This window comes from Delphinapterus leucas, chromosome 8 (genome assembly GCF_059928025.1).
Source record: "Delphinapterus leucas isolate spDelLeu-1000000601 "Yukka" chromosome 8, BTC_Dleu_Yukka2, whole genome shotgun sequence".
NCBI lineage: Eukaryota > Metazoa > Chordata > Mammalia > Artiodactyla > Monodontidae > Delphinapterus > Delphinapterus leucas.
In genome coordinates, this window is record NC_143136.1 from 3,348,450 (window position 1) to 3,374,116 (window position 25,667).

The 25,667-nt window shown below is 37.9% G+C and overlaps 1 protein-coding gene across 1 annotated transcript; it reads right to left on the minus strand.

The window, feature by feature from the left end:
• Positions 1–21,870: 21,870 nt before the first annotated feature.
• Positions 21,871–25,134, minus strand: RBM44 (RNA binding motif protein 44). The gene has a single exon (XM_089916151.1). The coding sequence runs from the start codon at positions 25,059–25,061 to the stop codon at positions 23,649–23,651; it is 1,413 nt and encodes a 470-aa protein (XP_089772277.1). The 5' UTR covers positions 25,062–25,134; the 3' UTR covers positions 21,871–23,648.
• Between the last annotated feature and the right edge of the window lie 533 nt (positions 25,135–25,667).

Here is a 25,667-nt window from a genome sequence, read left to right on the forward strand (position 1 = left end):
GATCCAGTTATATCTGAATTAATTTCTGGAAGTGTCACTTATGTGAGTTAAGTTTACTTTTTTTGTGCTTTGGCTAGTTTGATTTGTGTTTCTATCATGTGTAATCAAGTGCCCCCTAACACAGCAACTTACGGCCTGCTTCATTCTAAGAAATTTTCAGCCAGGTTATAGACGTTCATAGAAGAGAAAAAAAAGATAATCAAGAAAGGAGAATGAAAGCAAAACAGCAAGATACTACAACAAAGTCAGGGTAAAGTTACAACACAGAAAGATGCATCACTGCACACTGCTTGATGACTGCACTACCGGAAGCAGCAACCCTTGACGCGCTCTTATATTGTAACAAGTACTGTGGCAAACGCTTTACTTTACTCCATGCCTAGGAGGGCAGATACTTCTTGTATCTCCATTTTACACACCAGACAACTGAGGCACAGAGAAATTATATAACTTGTCCAAGGCTAAACACAGCAGACAAACTTGGGGCAGGAATCTGAAACAAGAAAATCTGGCTTCAGAACCTGCCTTCTTAAACAGTAAACTGTTAGAAATGATGCGCAAGTCTGGCCCTCAGCTTCCTCGCAGGAACACCGAAGTTGTTTATAACGATGTCCATAATATACATAATAATGACATTAATATACATAATAATGACATTCTCTGATCTGTCAGGGGACTATCGCTATCAACCCTAAGTATCACGATGTTATTAAGATAAAAGTTCTATATAAATACGAAGAGGTGGTGGTTTATTTAATACTCATAGCTCACACCTACTTTATCCCCAAGAAACAAAATTCAGGCAAAGATACACTGAACCTGTAAGCAATCTTATATTGTTCCTAGCAGTTCCCTAGAGGTAACAATTATAGCTTTATTAGTTTTCTATTGCTGATGTAACAGATCACCACAAGCTTGGTGGCTGAAACAATACAGATTTATTATCTCATACTTCTGTAAGTCAGAAGTCAGAGACAGGTTTCACCAGGCTAAAATCAACATGTCGGCAGGGCTGCACTGCTGCTGGTAGCTCTAGGGGACAATGTTCCCTTGCCTTTTCCAGCTGCTAGAGTCCACTTGCAATCCTTGGCTCCTAGCCACCTTCCTCCATCTTCAAAGCCAGTAACAGTGGGTGAAGCCCTTCTCGAAATGCCATTTCTCCGGTTCTCTCTTCTGCCCACCCAGATAATCCAGGATCATCTTCCCATCTCAAGGTCAGCTGATTAGCAACCTTACTTGCTTCTGTACCCTTAACTCCCTTTTGCCATGTGACGCATTCACAGGTTTGGGCATGAAGACTGGTCAGCTTGGAGGGCCATTGCTTTGCTGACCACAGGAGCTAACACTTATTAAACATTTTACTATATGCCAGATAGATACTTTGCAATAAGTAACAATGATCAATAATGAAAAAAAGTTAAGTCAATATATGCAGAACTCTGGCTGAAGAACTATTTTTTAAAAAAGAAACTACCTGTAATATTGAGCTTCTCAGTTACACATATTATCTCTTTGGACTAGAATTAACATTGGCATTAGGCAGAGCCAACTGGGAATTTTTAGTCCCACTTTTTTGGTGATAGTCTCAGGGTATTCTACAACATTCCAGGTCTCTGGTTATCTGCAAACACAATTACCTGTATATTCTATTTGGTACAGCTAAAGTGCTCTTTGGTGTCCCAGTAATACAGTATGAAAGAAAAATGCTTCTGAGCAATAATTAAGTCTGCTAAAATTATCTGAAACTTTGCTGGTTGAAGATATTTGGAAACCTGGATAATTTGACCAGTCTTTTAAATTCTATAACGATTTAATATAATTAACCAATGTCAAATTAGAGATCTTAGAGAATAAGATAAATATTGCTTTTTCACTTGCAGTTCCAAAGATTCATGAATTTCTCCAGTTTCTACATTTTACTTGGGAAGCTTAATTTAACAGTGATCAATTTACATGGTCATGGCTAAAATCCTTTTGATCTTAAAGTTGCCTGATCTTTACATACCTTTAGGTTTTGAAGAGGACATCTTTATTTCAAAAAACCTCAAAGTTATAATTTCAAATGATTCTTTCTATATTTTCAATTACTAAATTGAATTCAGTAATTTGGTCTCCATGTATTCTAAAAGAGAATTCCACTGAATTAAATCCTTTTAGAAACAAACGACTAGAGGTATACTTCTCATGGCTGCTAGTATGTTAAAAATAATGTCTAATCCATGTTTCAACTTTATTAAAAAAGGTTACTCTGAATGTAGCCTTTTAATATAAATAACCGTATGATTTAACAGATAGGAAGCAATCTCCATAATTCTAGGATTCTACTAACTTGATGTATGGCCAAAACTAGAGAATCATCTACTAATTTGATGATTTTCAAGTTTCATTTAATCGAGTCCTTTAAAAAAATTTTTTTTAATTAATTAATTTATTTTTGGCTGCCCTGAGTCTTTGTTGCTGCACACGGGCTTTCCCTAGTTGTGGTGAGCGGGGGCTACTCTTCGTTGTGGTGCCCGGGCTTCTCATTGCGGTGGCTTCTCTTGTTGCGGAGCACAGGCTCTAGGCGCGCGTGCTCAGTAGTTGTGGTGCATGGGCTTAGCTGCTCCGCAGCATGTGGGATCTTCCAGGACCAGGGCTTGAACCCATGTTCCCTGCATTGGCAGGTGGATTCTTAACCACTGTGCCACCAGGGAAGTCCCCCCTCAATTTTTTTTTAACATCCTGGAACCCAACTTCTGCTAGACGTTTGGACTGGGTCTGGTAATAACCGGAGACAAATTAATATATGAAATAAGCCTAAAAAGTCCATGAAAGAGGAAAAATTTGAAATGCAATAGTTTGATCTATAGCCTTACTGTCCATTCGTATTCCATATAAACACTGGTAGGTAATTTACACTTGGAAAATGCCACCAAACCTGCAGAAAGTATTAAATTTTACTATAGATTCTACCTTTATTAAATATAAGTACACCAAATATAAATGTTAAATGGGTAACTTTTAATCAAGCAATACCAACTAAATATTGAATGCTCTGAACACTGTAAACATCTGAAGAAGAAAATGCACATTTGTTCATCTTACTACTAGTAAAACTCCAACTTTAAGCAGTATGTTACTTTTAAAAGTAAAGCAATTAAAGAAATTTATGTCATCAGATAAAGCATAAAATTAGGTCTTGAAAAGTGTTCCAATTTACACTCTAACCTAATATAACAGAACTTATTACAAAATGAACATAACATGGTGACCATTTAAATTTAAGTACTTTACCAAAGTTCACTCTTCCTAGTGAAAGCAGGGAAAATACATCTAAATGTTTAATACTAAAGTCATAAAAATGCATTAAATGTATCACAACAGTAATTTAATCATTTTGGAAACTTAAAAATATACATATTCCAAAATGTATATCTATAGACTCAGTTTATTTGCTATCCTATGGTCCAATATAAGAGTCTTAAGACAACTGAAAAGTGGAACTAAGAACTTCAGGTAAATTATATTTTTCATGTATGAAATAATAATAAACCTTTTCTTGGTCAATATTTAAAAAACTGATTTAACACAGAGTTTTAAAAATGACACCATTTCTGTTTCTGATCCAAAACATACTGCTTTAAGTCTCTAAGTAACAAGTTTGAAATATAAAGTTTATAAACATTAAAAATTATCTTTTAATTATATATAGAGAGATCTTTATATTGTAGAAACAACAGTTGCTAGATTTTAAGAGAGGGCTATATAAAGTAGAATATTATAAACAGCTAAACCCATTTACCAAGCCTATTTAATTGCATCATTTTGCTGTTACCACAATTTTTTCCTAAGTGCTGTAGAACATTCTCTGCAGGAGGGAACTCATGCTTTCCAAAGAAATTCTATAGGTGAAGAAAAGAAGGAAGAAATCAACAATAAAATGTGCTATGCTAAATCTAAAATTCCAGAAAAGTATATAGTTATCAGTACATTCTACTACGAAACCAACCATTGTAATTAAACCGATTTATCATATAAACAAACATCATATATACTTATTTACCATTAAGTTCTACCCCTTGACTAAGCATATCACTAAACTCAGTAAATACTCAGAGAAGTGCAACTGTTGGATCATGTGATAATTCTAGTTTAATATTTTGAGGAAGTGTCATACCATTTTCCACAGTGGCTGCACTATTTTACATTCCCATCAGCAATGCACAAAGTTCCCAATTTCTCCACATCCTCACCAACATTTGTTATTTTCTGGTTTTTTGCGGGGATACCAGCCGTCCTAATGGGTATGAAGTGGGTATCCCATTGGGGTTTTTTTGTTTTTTTTTAAATAAATTTATTTTTGGCTGTGTTGGGTCTTCGTTGTCGCGTGTGGGCTTTCTCTAGTTGCGGCAAGCAGGGGCTACTCTTCGTTGCGGTGCGTGGGCTTCTCATTGCGGTAGCTTCTCTTGTTGCGGGGCACGCAGGCTTTAGTAGTTGTGGCACGTGGGCTCAGCTGTTGTGGCTTGCGGGCTCTAGAGTGCAGACTGAGTAGTTGTGGCGCATAGGCTTAGTTCCTCCACGGCATGTGGGATCTTCCCGGACCTGGGCTCGAACCCGTGTCCCCTGCATTGGCAGGCGGATTTTCAACCACTGCACCACCAGGGAAGCCCCCCCACAATGTGGTTCTGATTGCATTTCCTTAGTGACTAGTGATAATGAGCCTATTTTCCTGTGTTTATTGGCCATTTGCATTTCTTTGGAGAAATGTCTATTCAAATCCTTTGTCTATTTTTAAATTGGGTTTTTGTTTTTGTTGTTGAATTGCATTTATTTATTTATTTATGGCTGTGTTGGGTCTTTGTTGTTGCGCGTGGGCTGTCTCTAGTTGTGGCGAGCAGGGGCTACTCTTGGTTGCAGTGCGTGTGCTTCTCATTGCAGTGGCTTCTCCGGTTGTGAAGCACGGGCTCTAGGCACGTGGGCTTCAGTAGTTGTGGCATGTGGGCTCAGTAGTTGTGGTGCACGGGCTTAGTTGCTCCGTGGCATGTGGGATCTTCCCGGACCTGGGCTTGAACCCGTGTCCCCCGAATTGGCAGGCGGATTCTTAACCCCTGTATCCTTTCATTGCCATAAGTCATAGCCATGAGTAAAACTATATACTGAGTCATGTGAGTTCTCCTAATGAATCACTAAGCCTAGGGGGTGGTCAATTTATATGCTACTATTGTCATACATGTTAATTATATTAGACCCTATAAAATACCATTATTCTTGTTTTATGCAGTATTAGTTGATATAAACATTTTGATCTTCAGTACACCTGCATCTCTGACCTTTCATCTAAAATCACTTTCCTTCTTCCTAGAAAACACTGTTTAGTATTTTCTTTAATACAATGGGTCTTCTAAGTAACAAATTATCTTAGTTTTTAATTGGGTAAAAATATATTTATTTCATTTATTCTTGAAGGTTCTTTTCCTGAGTATAGAATCCTAGTTGGTAGAATTATTTGGTGGCTTCTGTTGAGAATCAGATGTCAGTTTAATTGTTGCACTCTTAACGTAATTTTTTTTCCCTCTAGCTGCTTTATAGATTTTCTTTTTGCTTTGAGTTTTCAAGAAGTTTTTTTTGTGTGTGTGTGTGCATGTATTGCCTTTTATTTCTCTTGTGTATCCCTTATTCATAAAGCTTTGGGGCTCAATACATGGTTTTGATTGACTTTCAGCAGCTTTGCATGGTGGTCACAAGAACCATATTCAGGCAGTTTTTCTAATGCACTGAAGCCTTACTTTCCCTGCTTGGGATTTGAAAGGGCTTTACTACATTTCTGGCTTAATTTTTTTCATCATTAAAAATTTTTTTTCAAATATTGTATCTGACCAATTTTCTCCCTCTTCTTTTTTTGGTTAAAACTCCAAGTTGCACAAATAATTAGGCTTTCTTGGTATGTCTTTATGTTTCTTGCATTCTCTTTTGTGTTTTCCATCCTTTTACCTCTGTGTGTCATTCCATAATTTTTCTGACCTTTCTGATTCTCTAATTTGTCTAATATGCTGTAGAACCTATTAACTGAGTTATTCATTTAAGTAATTCTATTTTTTATTAATGGAATTTCCATTTTAAAAATATTTCCAGTTCTATACTAGAATTCTCAATCCTGTCTTTTGTCTCCTTGAGCATAATACATCTGAATTAATTAGCTTTTGCTGTGTAACAAATCACCTTCAAAACTTAGTGGCTTGAAACAATGACCACCTACTATTTAGCCTCTAATTCTGCCAGTTAGCAATGGGCTGGACTCATTTTGGTGATCTGTCTTATCTTGGTTGGGCTCACTCACGCATCTGTGGGCAGCTGCCAGGCTGGGTAGGCTATCTGCTCATCTACGCTAGACTCTGTCACACATATGGGCAGCTGGCTGTAGGCTGGAATGTCTTCGCTATCCTCCAGGTACAGTTGGTCCTCCATATCCGTGAGTTCTGCATCTGCAGATTCAACCAACCTTGGATTGAAAATATTTGAAAAAAAAAATTCCAAAAGGCAAAACTTGAATTTGCTGTGCTCTGGCAACTGTTTACAGCATTTATATTGTATTTACAACTATTCACATAGTATCTACAATTGCATTAGGTATTACAAATAACCTAGAGATGGTGTGAAGTATACGGGAGGATGTGTGTGGGTTATATGCAAATATTAAGCCATACTACATAAGATATTTGGGCAACCTCAAATTTTGGTACCCGCGGTGGGTGGGTGTGGGGGGAGGTCCTGAAACCAATCCCCCACGGATGCTGAGGGGTGACTGTAGCCTCTTATCCTCTAGCAGGCACCCTGGGTGTCTCTATGTGGCTGTAGCAAATTTCCAAGAGAGCAGAATGATCAAGGGCTCTTGAGGACCAGGCTTGGGAATGGCATAACTTGTCAAAGCAAGTGAAAAGGTCGGCCCAGATTCAGGGGGTGGGAAAACAGACTCCACTTCTTGATCAGAGGAGCTTCCAAGTCACACTGCAAAGGGGCATGGTTATAGGGAAAGGAATAATTGTGGCTGTTTTTGCAAACAATCTATCACATACAAGTATGGTTTTTAAAAGTGTGTCTGGGGGATTCCCTGGTGGCACAGTTTAAGAATCCGCCTGCCAATGCAGGGGACACTGGTTCGAGCCCTGGTCCGGGAAGATCCCACGTGCTATGGAGCAACAAAGCCCGTGCACCACAACTACTGAAGCCCGTGCGCCTAGAGCCCGTGCGCCACAACAAGAGAAGCCACCGCAATGAGAAGCCCGCGCACCACAACAAAAGAAAGCCCACGCGCAGCAACGAAGACCCAACATGGCCAAAACTAAGTAAATAAAATAAATAAATTTATTTTTAAAAAAAAGTTTGATAACTCAATTAGCTGGAGTCCCTGTGGGTAATTTCTATTACCTGGTGTTCATGCTAGTTTTCATTCATGTGGTCTTATTTCATTTATGATAAGGTATTTTTGATTGTATACTCTTATTTACAAAATTATTAGTATATGCAAAAATTTTGGTAGAAACAATTTGAGGCCTAAAATGATACTACCTTCTTCCAGAGGATTCTTACCTTCATTTCTTCTAGGTGCATGGCAGAACTAGTAACCCCAGATCATCTCAATCTAACTTAGGTTCTGAAGCTGAGTTATAGTCCCTCAGAGGAACTATCTACTTCTGGTTCAAAGTTACTCCTGGAGTAGAGTAACCCATTGGTGTCCCAACTCTACTGCTGAGGCCCCACCCCCCTGGCTTCAGTGCTATCAGAAGGGTCCCTTTAAACTTCTAGCTGCCCCGCCTGCAAACAGTATTGGGGGAAAGTGGTCCCAAACAATGGGCATATTTCCCTGAGACTAATCTTCTCTTACACTGGCCAGATAGTTTATGGTATCTTGACAGTTCTCCAGTGCCTTCAAGCAGATGTCTTTATATTTATTCAGCTTTTCTAACTGTTCTCCATGGAAAGTTGGTTTTACTCACCTGGACAGCTATAACTGGAAACAAATCCCCAACCATTATTTTATAAACAGGGATTCTATGTTTGTGTGTGGTAATTTAAAAATACATACACAAATTCTTTGATACACCTTTCTTCAAAAGCGTGGGCTGCACGTAGTGACTTGCATCTGATGGAATGTGGCAGAAACGACAGAGTGTGACTCCTGAAGTTAGGTCACAGAAAATACTGCAGCTTCCATCTTGCTCTCTCTCTCTCTCTGATGGCTCTTGCTCTGAAGAAGCCAGGTGTCATGTTGTAAAGACACTCAAGCAGCCCTATGGCAAGGCCCATGTGGTGAGAAACAGAGGCCTCCTGCCAACAGCCATGGGAATGAGCCGTCTTACAAACAGGTCTTCCAGTCCCAATCAAGCCTCCTGATGACCACAGCCCAGGCCAACATCTTGACTGCAACATCACGAGAATCGCTAAACTAAAACCACCCAGCTACGCCATTCCTGAATCCTGGCCTGTGAACTCTGAGATGATAAATGTTGCTTAAGCCAAATAATTTTGGGGTAATTTAACATTACCCCAAATAGTTTTGCATTAATAGTTTACAAATACAGTATGCTTGTTTTTAGCTTTTACGTTACTTTATTATTTTCAATATAATATTTTTATTTGAAAAGAAAATGGAATCCATAGCTTAAAATGTTTACTATTTAAATATGAAAGGTATGACTGACTTACCTCTTGTTGCTTCTTTTACACCTAACAGGAAGCAGAGTTTTCCAAAACACAGGAAGTCATTCTCACAATAGCATTAACAGAGAGGCCACTGAGAGAGCCTTTATGATGCATTCTAACCTCCTGAAGAGCGTTTCTAATGTGATCTCTGTGCCAAAGGAAGACACGCATGAGCATCTGCCCTCTCCAAAGCAGCACATTCTAGATATGGCTAAGGTACTGAAAGGAACGGTAGTTTACTTACAACTTATAAAACCACTTAAAACGCAATTGTAGTCACTACCTGCCAGCTTTCGGATGTAGTTCAGCCAGTCTCTCCATGATCTTGGTAAAGCTACGCAGGTTCGATGTATTTGGAGGTACAAATTGAATAGGTGCATCAGGTAGTAATTTAGTGGATCCAATATGTTTACAATTCTTCTTGACACCCTAAATAAACATTTTTAAAGTTTTATTTAAGTAAGTAACGATTACATAGAAATAATCCAGCTTATTCTAAATTAAAAAATTACAAATAGTAAAATCAAAATTCCTAAGATATTTATGTTGATTTGGGATTAGTTTTTCTACCAAGTAATTTTACTTGAGATGTATTCAGGGCCATTTATTTAAAAAATGCCAAATACATGATGAAGTATAATATATGGGCTATGTCGAAATTAGCTTTTCTCAAACAGGATTCTCATCTGATCCACAGAACACAAAAAATGATGTTAACTATTTTCTCAATTTTCCCTAAGATAGGACATAACTATTCCATTCTAGATGCGTAGGAGAGAGAGTCATTTGCTATATACAATGGATATCTTAGGCTTAGGACATGAAGGCTGAATTCTCTTACCCAACCTGACAGAGAAAGGCTGGTCTACATAGTAATTATATGTACATATTTATATCATATATTCTATCTTATTTACTAAATGTTCAATGTACACAAACTATATGCCCAGAACATGCTGGAGTGGGGGTGGGGAAACTAGTGCTATAAAAAAGAACCTCCATCACTTATGTATCTTATAATTCAACTGAAGAGAAATGATCAATTAATTACTATTAGCCATGCAAGTAGGATATAAATTATATGAAACCACTGTACATCCCATAAAAGTTCAACAAAGGAGGAGCGGATACTTTCAAACCTAGATGAAACGTCAGGGTGAGATATACAAAATATTAGATCTACATCAGAATAGTACATATTTTACTTATTTGCTTATTGCCTTATCTCCTTCATTAGATTTAAGCTCTGTAACAGCACAGATTTTTGTCTGTTTTGTTCATTGCCACTTTCCCAGTGCCTACAATAGTGTACACAGTTGCTATACTGTTTATTGAATAAATAATTTTGGGATACAATAAGTTTAAATAGTAGTTGGAACCACAGAGAGGATGGGTTTCCCAAGAAAGAGCCAAACTGCTAGTAAATAACAGTAGCTACTATTTACGGAGTACATTCTCCATGACAGGCACTGTTCCAAAGAATTTTCTGAATTAAACTCATTTAAAGCTCACAACATTTGTGAGGCAGGAACACTTACCCCCATTTTATTTTTTATTCTTTTAAGATGACTTTATTTATTTTATTTATTTATGGCTGCATTGGGTCTTCGTTGCTGCATGTGGGCTTTCTCTAGTTGTGGTGAGTGGGGGCTACTCTTCGTTGCGGAGCATAGGCTTCTCAATGTGGTGGCTTCCCTTGTTGCAGAGCACGGGCTCTAGGAGCGCAGGCTTCAGTAGTTGTGGCACTCGGGCTCAGTAGTTGTGGCTCGCGGGCTCTAGAGTGCAGGCTCAGTAGTTGTGGCGCACGGGCTTAGTTGCTCCGTGGCACGAGGGATCCTCCTGGATCAAGGCTCGAACCTGTGTCCCCCGCATTGGCAGGCGGGTTCTTAGCCACTGTGCCACCAGGGAAGTGCCTATCCCCATTTTAAAATAAGGAAGCTCAGACACAGAGGGCAGTAACTCGCCCAGCCCATGAGTAGGTAGCAAAGCCAGGTTATGAATCTGTTGTTCTTAATCATCACTACCTCTTATTATAGACGATAAATATTTTCTAAATGAATGAACATAATGAAAAAATGTTGAGAATCTGAGAAGAAAGGTGACAATAAACTGCTAGAAAAGTAAGAGTATAGTTTAACAAAGACAGCAGTTAAGAGCTGCCCTGTCCACACACTCTAAGACAACATACTCCTACCCTAGCCCACGGTGCCCTATTTATTTATGACACATAACCTTCCCTCTACCAACTCCATGACCTGCTTCCTCAGCTAACAAGACCAAGAGTGGTGTTACCTGAACTCATGAACACCAAAATCATGGGCTGGATCAGATTTCCTGTCTAAAGAATGTGGAATTGGAACAGAGCAAATGAGTTAGTCAAATGATGACAGGAGCTTGAACTGGAAAGTACTGTAGAGTTAGAGTTTAGCAAAATAAAGCCTAATGGGGGAAGAGAGAAGTCACGAGCAGACAGAGAAAGCCAGTGTGCAGAGAGAAACAGGAGGATGGAGCTTACAGGCATGCAGAGGCAAGAAACCAGGGGCACTACCTGAGAGAGGCAGGGAGGAGCCACAGCTCCCAAATTTCCAGCTCAAGCGCCCGTAGCCTGACTGCAGTTTGTTTCCTTCCTTCCTATTGTGGATTGAGGTTATGCACCAAAAAACCCATCCTAAACACAAAGTGTCACTGAGATGAAAGGAAAAGAGTTGAAAGAAAGGAATGACCGGCACCAAATAGGCTAAGTGGTCAAAAAGAAGGTAGACAGGGCGAAAGACCAATAAAAACGTCATTAGTGACTATAGAAAGAGCACTGTAAATAAAATTTTAGAGACTTGGGTCAGATTATTAGGATGAAGAAGAGAAACAATCAAAGAAGCCCAGACATTGGGTATAAACTACTTGGTTGGGAAGTTTGGCAGGAAAAACACAGAACAAATAAGGACGGTAACTTCAAAAGAACGAAAAGTCAAGTGAAAATGTGGTTCGGATTAAGAAGAGTTGTGCATAACTGTGAGTGGAGAAAGGTCTGTGAGTACAGAAATGGCACTAATGGTACAGAAAAATAATGGGATAACTCCAGGAATTAGGAAAGGATGGGGTAAAGGACATAGGGAAAAGAGATCCCTTTATCTTATTCTTATGGAAAAAACCAAAATTCATTTATTCAACAAATATTTATTCTTTCATCCATTTATTAAAAAGGAATTTTCTCTGGTCTGTAGAGTCAAACTAATTCCAGTAAAAATCCAAGGACTTTTCTAATAAATAGTGACAAGCAGAATTATGAAATTTATACAGAAAGGCAAAGAGACTAGAATAGCCAAAATAAATTTTGAAGAAGAATGAAGTTGGACTTCCTATTTCAAGACTTACTATAAAGCTATTATGATCAAGATAGTGTAGTACTGGTGGAAAGTTTAAGAGATAGAAGAGAACAGAGAGTCTAGAAATAGATCCACACAAATATGGTCAACTGATTTTTGACAAAGGCACAAAGATAATTCAGTGGAGACAGGATAGGCTTTTCAACAATGATGCTGGAACAATTCCATACACAACACAAAAACACAACCAAAAAACCAAAACCACCTCAATTCATATCCCACACATTATACAATTAACTCAAAAGCTTTGTGACAATGGGTTATGCAAAGATTTCTTAGATACAACATTAAAAACACAAGTTAAGGGACTTCCCTGGTGGTGTGGTGGTTAAGAATCTGCCTGCCAATGCAGGGGACATGGGTTCGATCCCTGGTCCAGGAAGATCCCACATGCTGCAGAACAACTAAGCCCGTGTGCCACAACTACTGAACATGTGCTCTAGAGCCCGCGAGCCACGACTACTGAGCCTGTAAGCCACAACTACTGAGCCTGTAAGCCACAACTACTGAAGCCTGTGCACTGCAATTACCAAGCCCATGTGCTGCAGCTACTGAAGCCCATGCGCTCTAGGGTCCTCATGCCGCAACTACTGAGCCAGCATGCTGCAACTACTGCAGCCCGCGCACCTAGAGCCCGTGCTCCACAACGAGAAGCCACCGCAACGAGAAGCCCACGCACTGCAACAAAGAGTAGCCCCCACTCGCCACAACTAGAGAAAGCCCGTGCGCAGCAACGAAGACCCAACACAGCCAAAAAAACCAACAAAAAACCCCCCACAAGTTAAAAAACAAAACAGCGACAAACTGCAATTGGTTAAAAATTAAAACTCCTGCTCTGAGAATGACACTATTAAAAGAATGAAAAGACAAAGTACAGGCTGGGAAAACGTATTTGCAAAGTACATACCTATCTGATAAATGACTTATATTCAGAATATTAAAAAACTCACAGAACTCAGTAAGAAAATGCATAAAGCTAAGTGAAAGAAGCCAGACTAATAAGGCTATATAATATTCTACTCACAGGAGATTCTGGAAAAGGTAAAATTATAAGAACAGAAAACAGAGCAGAGCACAAGAGAATGTTTTGGGAAGATGGAACTGTTCTATACCTTGATTGTGATGATGGTTACATGCCTGTGGCATATGTCTAAACTCATAGACAGCAAAAAGAGCGAATTTTACTATATGTAAATTTTAAAAAATCTATGGAATGCCTATAGGATGCCAGGCATTTTGCTGCGCAGTGGAGAGACAAGAGTGAATAAGCCAACTTTATCACCTTCCATGTGGCATTTAAAACCTCAATGTGGTAAAGATGAGAGCATGCATAATAAAATGACTATATTTTATGGTTTAAATAATTATGAGATGAGGTTAGCTGTGAAAAAAAGAATGATGAAAGTGTTAAGTAGCTACTTATAGAGTAACACTATCCAAGAATAAAGAGATACAAAGACTGAAAAGCACTGGCAGAGGGCCTAGTTACAGAGAAACGTTGTCTCTGCGGCTAGGCCTGTAAAGATCTGTGCTTCCTCCAGGGACAACTGGGGTTGTACAAGAGCAGGTTAGGGCGGATCCAATGTTAGGCACAATTCAGACTAATGTCCTTATTCCCACTTCAAGACTGCTGTCCTGGAGTTATCTGTCCTACAAAGCTACTTATCGCAGTATAGTGGATATATGAAGACCATTTAAGGGCTTGATCAAGAAAACTAACCTTTTGGTCAAAAGCGAAAAACTCACTGTCTTGCTCAGATCCCAGCTGCTGCCTCGGCCTAGTTCTAGGCAATCTAGAAACAGAGGAGGCTGAGTTGACTTCTTTGCTGATGTTTTTCTCCAAATTACTGAAACTAACTTTATTTCCACTTTTGGACGAAAGTGGTGATGTATATTCTCCAGGAGTTTTGACAAGCCGCACATTTACTGATTTCCCATTTATTTCTGTACCATTCATTTCCTTCACAGCCAGCTTTGCATCATTGTTTTTTTTTAAAGCAAGAGATGCATATCTAAAATATAAAAGCAGAAAACCAAAAGGTTCTTTGTTAATGACTTTAAATGGCCTCAAACTTCATTGTGTAACTACTGGCTAGCATATACCTTTTATAAGAATAACTGCTCTTAAAAATAAGTTACTATACTTACCTTGGGATCAGGAAGAATATTAAGATAACTAAATACAAAAAATTAAAGATGGGAAATAAAAGGTAGTTAGTATTTCTTCTGAATTATCACCTGTTAATTTTATATTAAAATGTAATGTAGGCCTTCCCTGGTGGTGCAATGGTTGGGAGTCCGCCTGCCAATGCAGGGGACGCGGGTTCGTGGCCCGGTCCGGGAAGATCCCACGTGCCGCGGAGCGGCTGGGCCCGTGAGCCATGGCCGCTGGGCCTGTGCGTCCGGAGCCTGTGCTCTGCAACTGGAGAGGCCACAACAGTGAGAGGCCCGCGTACCCAAAAAAAAAAAAAAAAAAAAAAAAAGTAACATTTGCAAAGCTGATATATGACACAGTTGTACAGATTAGTGTTCTCGGGACAACTGGTTATCCATACCAAAAAATTAAAATTAATCCCTATACACAAACATAACCTCCAGATACAGAGAAGACATAAAGGTGAAAGGCAAAATTTAAAAACATTTAGCAGAACACAGGAGAGAATGTCCTTATGGCCTTGTAGTGAAAACATATGCAGTCCAAACAGAGTTGGAAAATCTAACCAGAATTTTAGCCATAAAATTGAGAAAGCTGGGCAAGAGCCATCCTTCTGAAAGTGCCAGCTCCAGATAGTGCCAATGGAAGGCTATACACCAAATCTGAAGAGCAGCTGCCTCCAAAGGAGGGGACTATGGATCAATTTTTATAACCTCCTTACACTTTTGTATTTAACTGTACTTCCTAAATTTCCACACAGAATGTATAATACTTCAAAGTAATAAAGAACCATAAAGTTTCTTTTTTTCCAAAGGATTCAACAAGACACTAAAAGAATCTTTCACATCAAGTAATACTCCTAGGAGTACAACACTACTTTAATATAACGAAATATATTAACAACATATTAATAGGTCCAAGAAAAGCATATGATCTTAAGTGAATCCATTTAACACAAAATTAAACACTTATTTTTAATAAATTTCAACCCAACTACAAATAGGATCCATTTTTAATTTATAAAGATTTTCATATCTGAAATAAAAAGCTATCATTTTTTGTGATAAAATAGTAAAGGCATTTCCATTAAGCTATCACCATTCTTATTTGATACTTTTGAATGTTCTGATGTCACAAAACAGGAGGTTAACAACACACATACTGGAAATGACTATATGTAGATGATATAGCCATCTACCTAAAAAATAAAAAAGCATCAACTAAAAAGTAATTAAAATAAAAAATAATAAAATTAAATATAATTTTCTGAGTACCTACTATATGCCAGCCTTTATTTCTACTGGTTTACTTATTTATCTCATAATAGTTCCACAGTAATGCTATGTAGGTACTATTATTATCCTCACTTTATAGATGAAGAGCCTCAGATACAGAAAGGTTATTAAGTAACTTGCCCAAATGTATTCATCACGTTACTGACGAAGCTGAGACATGAACCCAAGACACTTGCTGTAGAGCCCATTCTCTTAACTAATGCACTCGACTGCCCCCATGAAATGGTATGAAACAAGATAACTGCAGAAAAATCAATAACTCTCCTATATCTCATTAGTAACAAGTTAAAAAGTATAATGAAAGAAAGATCTGATTGAGAACAGCACCAATTAAGGACTATAGCTATTTGTCAACAAACCCCTGCGGGAATGGCGCCTGGCTTAATCACCACTGTGGTTCATGTTCAGTACAGAACAGACCTCTGTTAGAACCTAGGGCATACCCAGTAAATGTACATTCACTGAATCTGGGAAACATACCTGTAGTTAGGAGAAGAATCATAAATTGAAATGTCAGAAATTTCATATTTCTGGAAACGAGACCTTAAATCAGCCTAAAAGAAGATAAATAAAAGTTTGTGAAAGGTAGAAAAACAATCAAAATATGAACAATTAATAGATTTGAAAGTGAAGCTCAAAAAATAAATCCTGGCATACCTCAGACACTGAAGGGCAGAGCCCACCAACATGTATCAAGTAACCTTTATCTCTTCGTAAGGGTTCAACATTCTTCATTTCTGCTTGAAGATAAACATACAACAGAAGATAATCATTATTTTATCAATATTTTTAAGAGAAAATGTGAAAATTGTTAAGTATTTCATTTTTTATTATCAAAAAGATTATTATAAAGTTATTAGCAAGTACCAGCACTAGGCTGAAGATTAAGAGCTTGGAGTACAGTGTCAAGATTTCTGGGCTTTAATCATATGTTAAAAACAAAGAGGTTGGACTGATTGATATTTAGTCTCTTGTGACTCAAAGATGGATCAATAAATAGGTAGTCCTGGCTGTCTGATGGAAACTGAGACGCTTTTTCTGTTCACTATGTACCCCACACCTGCGAAGTGCCTGATGAGGGTTGAGAGGAAAAGAACGCCTGAAGGAATACTGATGTTGGACTAGAGTAGGGAGAGAGAATGGTGGGCCTCTATCTACTAACTAAATCTTGGATTTAAGCTTTTAGCAGACAGTTTTCTGAAAGAGAAATGAACATTTTAAACTGATTTACTCTTAAAAAAAAAATGACATCCAAATGGCCGATTTTCTCATTTTTCATATTTATAAAGAAATACAAACAGGAATAAAATATTAAAACAGTGCAATCCCCCAAAATAATACAGAAGAAGATAAGCACTATTTTGTAAATGAGCTAGGTTAGGATTTCTTGGTAAATTGTTAAGAACCAACCTAGTGTAAACTTCGGATCCTCTTTGTCTTGTACTGTTTGATTTTCTTGTATTCCTGAGAAGTCAGCTCCAGTCACGTTCTCTTTAGCATCAAACCAGTCTTCACTTATTTCTCGGTAATTTGTGGAGTCTGAGAAATTGAACACACTTAGCAAGGAACTATGTACAATGTTTAACCGTGAGAAGTTATCTGAGTGACCTGCTTCCCAGTTTTACTTTAATTAACACTGATTCCTAGCTTATTAAAAGCCTTACTTTTCTAATTTTTAATTATCCTTTATTGAAGAAGAGATTTATCTTTATAGACACAATAACAATGAACATCTTTAAAAACGGGTTAAGCCGTACCGCAAGTCTTTATTTCACTAAAAAAGGATCCTTCTCTTCTCATTGAGGACAAAACTAAAAAACAAAACAAAAAACCCATACAATTTACAGAGATACAAACTGGACAGAAAAAAGAATTTTCAAAATGGAAAACATGAACCAGAAGAACAAAAGTCTGTATTATTATTTGGCATTATCAGATATATTAAGTAACCTTAAAGATATCAAGTAGATGTAATAAGAACATACTTAACATTCATAATCTGAATGATGCCATTCAATTAAAAATATTTACTTTAACTTAATAGATGGGCACGAGGGGTATTTTAAATCTTATTATCTGCTTTCTGGCAATGACACAAGACAAACATTTTTTTTTTTTTTTTTTTTTTTTTGCGGTACGCAGGCCTCTCACTGTTGTGGCCTCTCCCGTTGTGGAACACAGGCTCCGGACGCGCAGGCTCAGTGGCCATGGCTCACAGTCCTAGCTGCTCCGCGGCATGTGGGATCTTCCCGGACCGGGGCACAAACCCATGTCCCCTGCATCGGCAGGCAGACTCTCAACCACTGCACCACCAGGGAAGCCCTAGACAAACATTTTTATACTGACCTTTATCATCAAGTTTTAGTTGACTAAAGTCTATATCTACGTCACCATTTTTTAAACCATCCTCTTTGGGTGATGTATCTTGTTTAGGATGACTATTGTCAGGTAATAGAGACATCTGAGAATTAAAATAATAAAAACAACAATAATAAATAAGGAGTAACAGTTATTGCACTCTATGTGACAATCATGCTTCACTGGCATTATTTACCCTCACAACAACAAAGGCTATGAGACAAAATCATTATCGACCCAGTTTATGGGTGAGCAAACTGAATCTAAGTAACCTGTTGCTTTATGTCTGTCACACAATGAGAATTATGATTTGAAACTAGTCTATGTATAGTGACTGTATGCGCTAACACCACCATTATTTAGCAAAGTGTGGCATCCACACACTAGAAGTACCTGAGATGATTTTTGGAGCTGCACATGTAAGTATTTTTCACATTAACATCAACAGCTATATATTTAATGTGTGCTTATATGTACCTTTCATTTATGGGGAGTGATATTTCTTTCTCATACATAATAAGTTACTCTTCACAGATAAATTTTTTAAAAGAGGAGAATCATTTAAAAAGTACAAATCAAATAACATTACAGGTAATACCTGGCTATGAAAAATTGTGAAGATGGTACATAAGTAGCTGAAATTTAGAAACACTACACTATACAATGCTGGCTTTCATGAATAACTTAATTTAGTAAGGTGGGTATTAAAATGTAATCCTAACAAAGTAGATATTGTTTTAGAGCCAAAATTAAGATTATAAAAATGTTATATCTGCATCTTTTACTTTTAAAAAGATTTATTATTCTGCCCAAATAATCAGGTTACACCATTGCTACCTTTACAATGATGAAAAAAATAAAAAAGTAAAAAAACAAAACCCCTCCAGAACGTTATATATCATTAAATGGACAAGTTGTTTAAGCAAACTATGTAAGAAATTTGAAGATATAAAAATCTGGTTTTAGACCTGTTAATTCTTTGTGGATAACTGAGATTGTTTTTTTAAAGAGCAGAACAATGGAATAAATAATTTGCTAAAATAATTTACTTTTAATCATTTATCTTAATAGAAAGGAATATAAATCAATCAATTATTTATTTCACTTTTGGCTTTGGGATGCATCTTATTCTTTAAGACTACCCAAATAATAATATAACCTCAGGGTTAAGACTAAAGTCAGAAAGTAGAAACAAACTTCAGGGGACCTCCCTGGTGGCGGCCCAGTGGTTAAGAGTCCGCCTGCCGATGCAGGGGACACGGGTTCGTGCCCCGGTCCGGGAAGATCCCACATGCCACGGAGCAGCTGGGCCCGTGAGCCATGGCCACTGAGCCTGCGCGTCCGGAGCCTGTGCTCCGCAGCGGTAGAGGCCACAACAGTGAGAGGCCCGTGTACCGCAAAAAAAAAAAAAAAAAAAAAAAGAATCCGCCTACCAATGCAGGGGACATGGGTTCGAGCCTGGTCCGGGAAGATCCCACCTGCCGCGGACCAACTAAGCCTGTGCACCACAACTACCGAGCCTGCATTCTAGAGCCCGTGAGCCACAACTACTGAAGCCCGTGCCTAGAGCCCGTGCTCCGCAACAAGAGAAGCCACCGCAATGAGAAGCCCACGCACCGCAACGAAGAGTAGCCCCCGCTCGCCACAACCAGAGAAAGCCTGCGCACAGCAATGAAAACCCAACGCAGCCATAGATAAAAATTTAAAAAAAAGAAACAACCTTCAGTTTTCCTACTCCATTGATAATGGAATATAACTCATGTTTCTCTATCACTTCACAGTTTGCAGAGTGCTCTTACACAGATTGTCATCTGACAAACATTTCCTTGGGGGAACAAGAGAGATTAAGAAAACCTACGAAAGGCACTTAAAAATTATTTTCATCATTTCAGCAAAGGAGGAATGAAAACTTTGCCCTATCTAAAATAAATGGGATATTATTATTTTAATTAATTATTTATTTTTGGCTGCATTGGGTCTTCGTTGCTGCGCATGGGCTTTCTCTAGTTGTGGTGAGCGGGGGCTACTCTTTGTTGCGGTGTGTAGGCTTCTCATTGCGGTGGCTTCTCTTGTTGTGGAGCACGGGCTCTAGGCGTGTGAGCTTCAGTAGTTGTGGCTTGTGGGCTCTAGAGCGTGGGCTTGGTACTTGTGGCACATGGGCTTAGTTGCTCCCCGGCATGTGGGATCTCCCTGGACCAGGGCTAGAACCCGTGTCCCCTGCATTGGCAGGCGGATTCTTAACCACTGTGACCCCAGGATATTATTTTATACTATCTCATGCGATGAAGGCATAACCATATTAGTTTTTACTACATTGCATTAACACGATGGGGGCCAAAAATTATGATTTGCCAGAGACACTCAAGGTTTATACCAATCGTCATGTTGAACTATTAACATCACTACCTTTTTTCATCCTCAGAAGTCTCCTGATTTGATGATAAATTATGTGGTCATCTTACCCAACATATACTATTGACATCCGTTTGATCAGGACATTACGCTCCTTCTAATCAGTTATATCCCTCAAATGGTAGTACACAAAATAAGCCAGCTGAGTGAAAAGAAGGATGCGAGAGCTTCTAAAAATTATAGTATACTTTGTGCAAGGCATAAGATTAAAGATTTACACTTTATGAACTACTCTAAAAAAATCTCACTTGAGAGAGTGTCTTTTTCAGGCTTGAAGAACCATCAACATCACGTGTACTTTGATTATCTAGTTCAGAATCTGCTCCTGAAAAGCTAAACAGATAAACATTTCATTAAAGCATTTATCAATGTTCTGAATAAGGACCAAAATAGAAAACAAAGTTAACTGCATTAGCAATGTTTAAGATCTAATGAATTCTAAATTAGATGAAAACATAACTTACATATGTGATTCTTCTTTCATTAGCTGGAAAGAAAGAGAAGGGAAGAAAAAGCTTTTAGCGTAAAATGTTTCCTGTCTAAATGAAGTAAAAATTTTATTCCTAAAACATAAATACATACCCTGGAAGCAAAAGCAGAGAAGGTAGATAATAATTTTGATTCTACCGATAGTGGAGGCAGCTCTTCCAGTGGTATACCCTTGTTTATCTTTTCTTTCAAATTCACATATCTAACTTTCAAGTCTTCTAAAACTGTCAGCAGAGCTGATCCTAATTCTTTCTTAGTAGAATTACTTGATAAATTCCTGTTCAAAAGTTACATTCACAAAACTAAATTACTTAGGCCAAGCCACCCATTTAAAACTAATGTCAAATTATACACTTAATTCTAACTCTACTAGATCCCTAAAATGTTTTCTTTTAAACGTTTAGTAAAAGAAAATGAATCACAGAAGATGTGTTTTTCCAGGGGCAAGATAAGCAATCCTTGGTATACATATAAGCCGGACAGAATGTGGTCGAATGTCACGAAAAACCCTCCAACTGACTTCATCCGAACTTGGACTTTATAAAGAAAACCTGAATCTGTCTTTTTACTGAATTCATCATTCCAACATGCACTGTTGCCTCTCCAGGAAATTACAATGTACTAGTTTTTAAAGTCTATTACCCCTAGGCCAGTTAACAAAGCCAGTTATAATCCACCCCTCTCCTGCCCTTTAAAAATGAAAACTAAAGAAATTTTCTAGAATAAACTTAAAGTTAGTGATAAATTTCTAGGAAGATACAGATTTAAAATTGACAATCACCTATAACTATAAATAGAGAATAACCTTTAAAAATTGTGAGTCACTATGATGTACGCCTGAAACATATAATACTGTAAATCAACTGTAACTCAATAAAAAAGCAGATAATAAACAAACAAGCCCTAACAATCACCTATGTAGTCCTTCTCTATTTTCCATTACAAGTTTGTAAATATCACTGCAATGCTGATGACACATTTGATAGTGAACATTTAAAAGGTGCAACTCTGCTTTGATGGCTCTCTGCATTATTTGCTGACAGCACTTTGATGGCAAATTCTTCTCCATCTCTTTAGAAAGTTGAGGTTCCCTTTGAAATAAAAAAATTGGATTAGGTAAGATTCCAAATATTTTTCTGTGTTGATGACATGCCTCCAGAAACAGATTTAAGATTTCTTACATTTCTCTGTCAAGTTTAAATCAATTTCTACTAAAGATGGAAAGGCTGAAGAAAACAAGGATGTCAAGAGTCAATGCTAAATATCTTCTTTTTAGGACTTCCCTGGTGGAACAGTGGTTAAGAATCCGCCTGCCAATGCAGGGCACACGGGTTCGAGCCCTGGTCCGGGAAGATCCCGCATGCCATGGAGCAACTAAGCCCGTGCACCACAGCTACTGAGCCTGCGCTCTAGAGCCCACGAGCCACAACTACTGAGCCCGCGTGCTGCAACTACTGAAGCCCGCGTGCCTAGAACCCGTGTTCTGAAACGAGAAGCCACCACAATGAGAAGCCCGTGCACCACAACGAAGAGTAGCCCCTGCTCACCGCAACTAGAGAAAGCCCGTGGGCAGCAACGAAGACCCAACGCAGCCAAAAATAAATAAATAAATAAATTTATTAAAAAAATAAATATACTCTTTTTAGAATTCAAGAGAGTAAATAAATCTCAAATTCATACTTCATTTTACCAAGAAAAGAATTCTAAAGTAAAGTACTAATTTATCCAGAATCAACAGATTTTTCAACCTAAATCAAGCACTGGCCAGCATTTTTAAAAGTTATAAACATTCTGGAGGGAAACTGTTTTTAAATGTTATCTTTTAAACAGAAAATAAAATTTACATTTTTCTTAATAATAATAATGCTTATGTTATTAGAAGCAAATATTTTGCTGTTATAACAAAAAGCTCCAAAATCACTACCTCTTTGAATGTTAATAGTTCTTCCCTTGCTAATACTGGCCACTTCTAACTATTCTCGATACATCTGCCTCTGGAAACCAACTCTTCTATTTAATTTTATAGGACTGGATACCAGATCAAACTCATTAGAAGAATAAAGGATGAATGAAGGAAAAAGCAAATGATCTCAGAGCATAAAAACCAATTTGACTTCTCAGAGACTTCTCCCTTTCCTCTCCCCCACCACCTGGTTCTCCATGGATGCAAAGTAAATTATACAACGAATTAAAATATCCCAGTAAAAGTATCTGTTTACTTCTTCAAATATATGATGTTTTCCAAATGTGCTATTTTGTTTTGGACTACAGGGGATCAAATGAAAGAAAACGAAAGTAATAAATCAGTGTGGGTTTGGGTTGGATAAATAAAGAAAAGATGCCATGAGTTTTTCTGAAGGAATTATTCAGACTGAAATCTCAGTAAGTGGAAAGCTTTAACATTCTACATTGTTCTAATATTTATTTCTTTCAAGACAAATGGCTGAAGCAGACGATCTCTTCAAGTCACTCCTGGCTATTATTCTATATGGTTAAGTACCTACACAAAAAGCAAATTACTATTTTGATCATATGTCTGACTTACCTTTCAGAATGTTTCTTTAAGTCTGTGAAGTCAAATGTTTTCCTTAATTCCAGGGAATCCTGAAAACATGATTTAAGATCAAATTAGACATATGCAACAAACAATAATACATGTTGTATCTGGTAAGATGTAAAATCCAACTTCGAACTGACTTTGTGGCAATAGCTGCCAACAGAGAAGAACAGAGTTGGTAGCAATCTATTCACCTTTTTCCTTCATCCAGCATTTTCTCACAAAAGCCTCAGAAACCCCTGATATAATTCAGTGAACCAAAATATTTACATTAGCCTACAGTGCCTCTATTATAAAGTCAAATGAATTTTTATTATTAATCATATTGGTTTTACCTTATTCAGGAAATTTCCCTTAGGTTTTAAACTGTCAACGGAGACAGATTTCCCCAAAGGTCCTTTTGTCACAGCCACCTGTGGATCTTCATTATCTTGACTGTATGCCCAATCTGTGTTACATGCCACACTTCGTTTCTCACTTTGCCACTCATCAGGCCATTTTTTATTTCTCATTGTTATCTCTGTGTTGCTTGATGTACATACTACAGAAGATCTTGTGCTCGTCGCCCTGCTTGTTGTGAAACAAGCCCTAAAATCAGTGCTAACATCCACTGTTTGATTAACTGTGACTGTACAACTTGCTACATCCGTAACTGATTCGGGACATGGTCCTTCCATATGGTGAAAGCAAGCTTTATTTGTGGTACTGCCATTAGCAGCTCTTAGGGAGCTACCTTCTTCTATTGCCTGGTTATCTCTGATTGCAGACCTTGGTAGAGTAACAGAAAAATCTAAGGCTGGGTTAGGGGTGTTTTCTAGGCTTTTATAACATGCAGAAATTACTGAATCATCAAAAATAGAGGTCCAGGAACTTTGACGATCTTTATAGGGCTGGAGTAATGTCTCTAAAACTTTGTCTTGTGGTAATGTGCTTGGATTTTCAAGGTGCTGTAACATTTTTTTCTCAACAACTGAATTTCCACAAAAATCTTTACTTTTAGTTACTTGAGACTTCACTTTGCCAGTATAAATTTTAGTTTTTAATGCTTTTTGAGGGTTCAAGAAACCACTCTTAGATTGAGATTCCTGGTGTTCAAGAGGACTACCCTTTAGTACAACTGCATCAAATACTGTGTGGTACATTAAACTAGTGTCTTGTTCCATACACTTTCCATGTTTTGGTTCATGATATTCTCTTAACATAACAGAATTCTGAAATTTGGAGACATGAGGTGAACCTTCTTGTCCATAAACATCAGCTGAATCTAAAGAGGTGCTAGAATTACTTTCTAATTTAACATGATTATCTTCTAGATTGCTAGCACAATTAACTCCATAACCTGAACTTCTTAGTCCCCAAACTTCCAGATTAGATATGTTTAATGTTTTCGTTTGGTCAAAAGATAAGTGGTTATTTATATATTCTTGTTCTTCTGCACTGTGATATTCCTGCTGTGAGTCATCATCTAGATCACGCTTTTGCACATCTTCAGAATCATCATCTGAAATCTGGTAGATTCTTTCCAAGCCAACAGTCGTATCGCCTTGACGATGCAAAATATCAAAAAACACCTCCTTCCTTTTCTGCATTTCGTAACCGAACTCTGAATTTGAATGAATAAGGCTTGCATTCTTCAGTTTTGGCCCTGAGTGATGTGTAGAGTAGGTTTCGTTCAGGAAAGCGCTGTCAATCCCACCTTCAAGCTCACTTGACTGAGAGTGAGCACTCTCCATCTTAGTATTTGGACTCACAGGAAAAGATGGCTCCAACAACTCTATTTTGTCAATATTGCTGATTTCTTTGTCATTAGCTCTTTTTTCTAATGCCAAGGAATCCCAGTCATAATCAAGAAAAGTCAATTTGGCTTCTTTACAACCATTAGGAGATAACAAATTTTCTTTTCTACGATTAGAAGGCTCATCTGATTAAAAAAGAAAAAAGGATAAAATGTTAGCAGAAACATTGCAGAATTTAAACACAAGACCTTAGATGTAATCTGGCCTAAGCTCTTCCCAATGGAGGAATATACTTTTTACACTGTCCATAACAAATATCCCTAAATAGTTGCTGCTATGGACTGAACTGTGTCCCCCTCAAAATTCCTATGTGTTGAAGCCCTAACTCCCCATGTGGAGACAGGGCCTCTGGGAGGTAATTAAGGCTAGATGAGGTCATGAGGGTGGCACCCTCAAAATGGGATCAGTGCACTTATGAGAGAAGAGACACCACAGAGCTTGCTCTCTGTTTCTCTCCACCATGTGAGGACACTGCAAGAAGGCGGCCATCTACAAGCCAGGAAGAGAGCCCTTACAAGACCTGACCATGCTGGCAGCCCCATT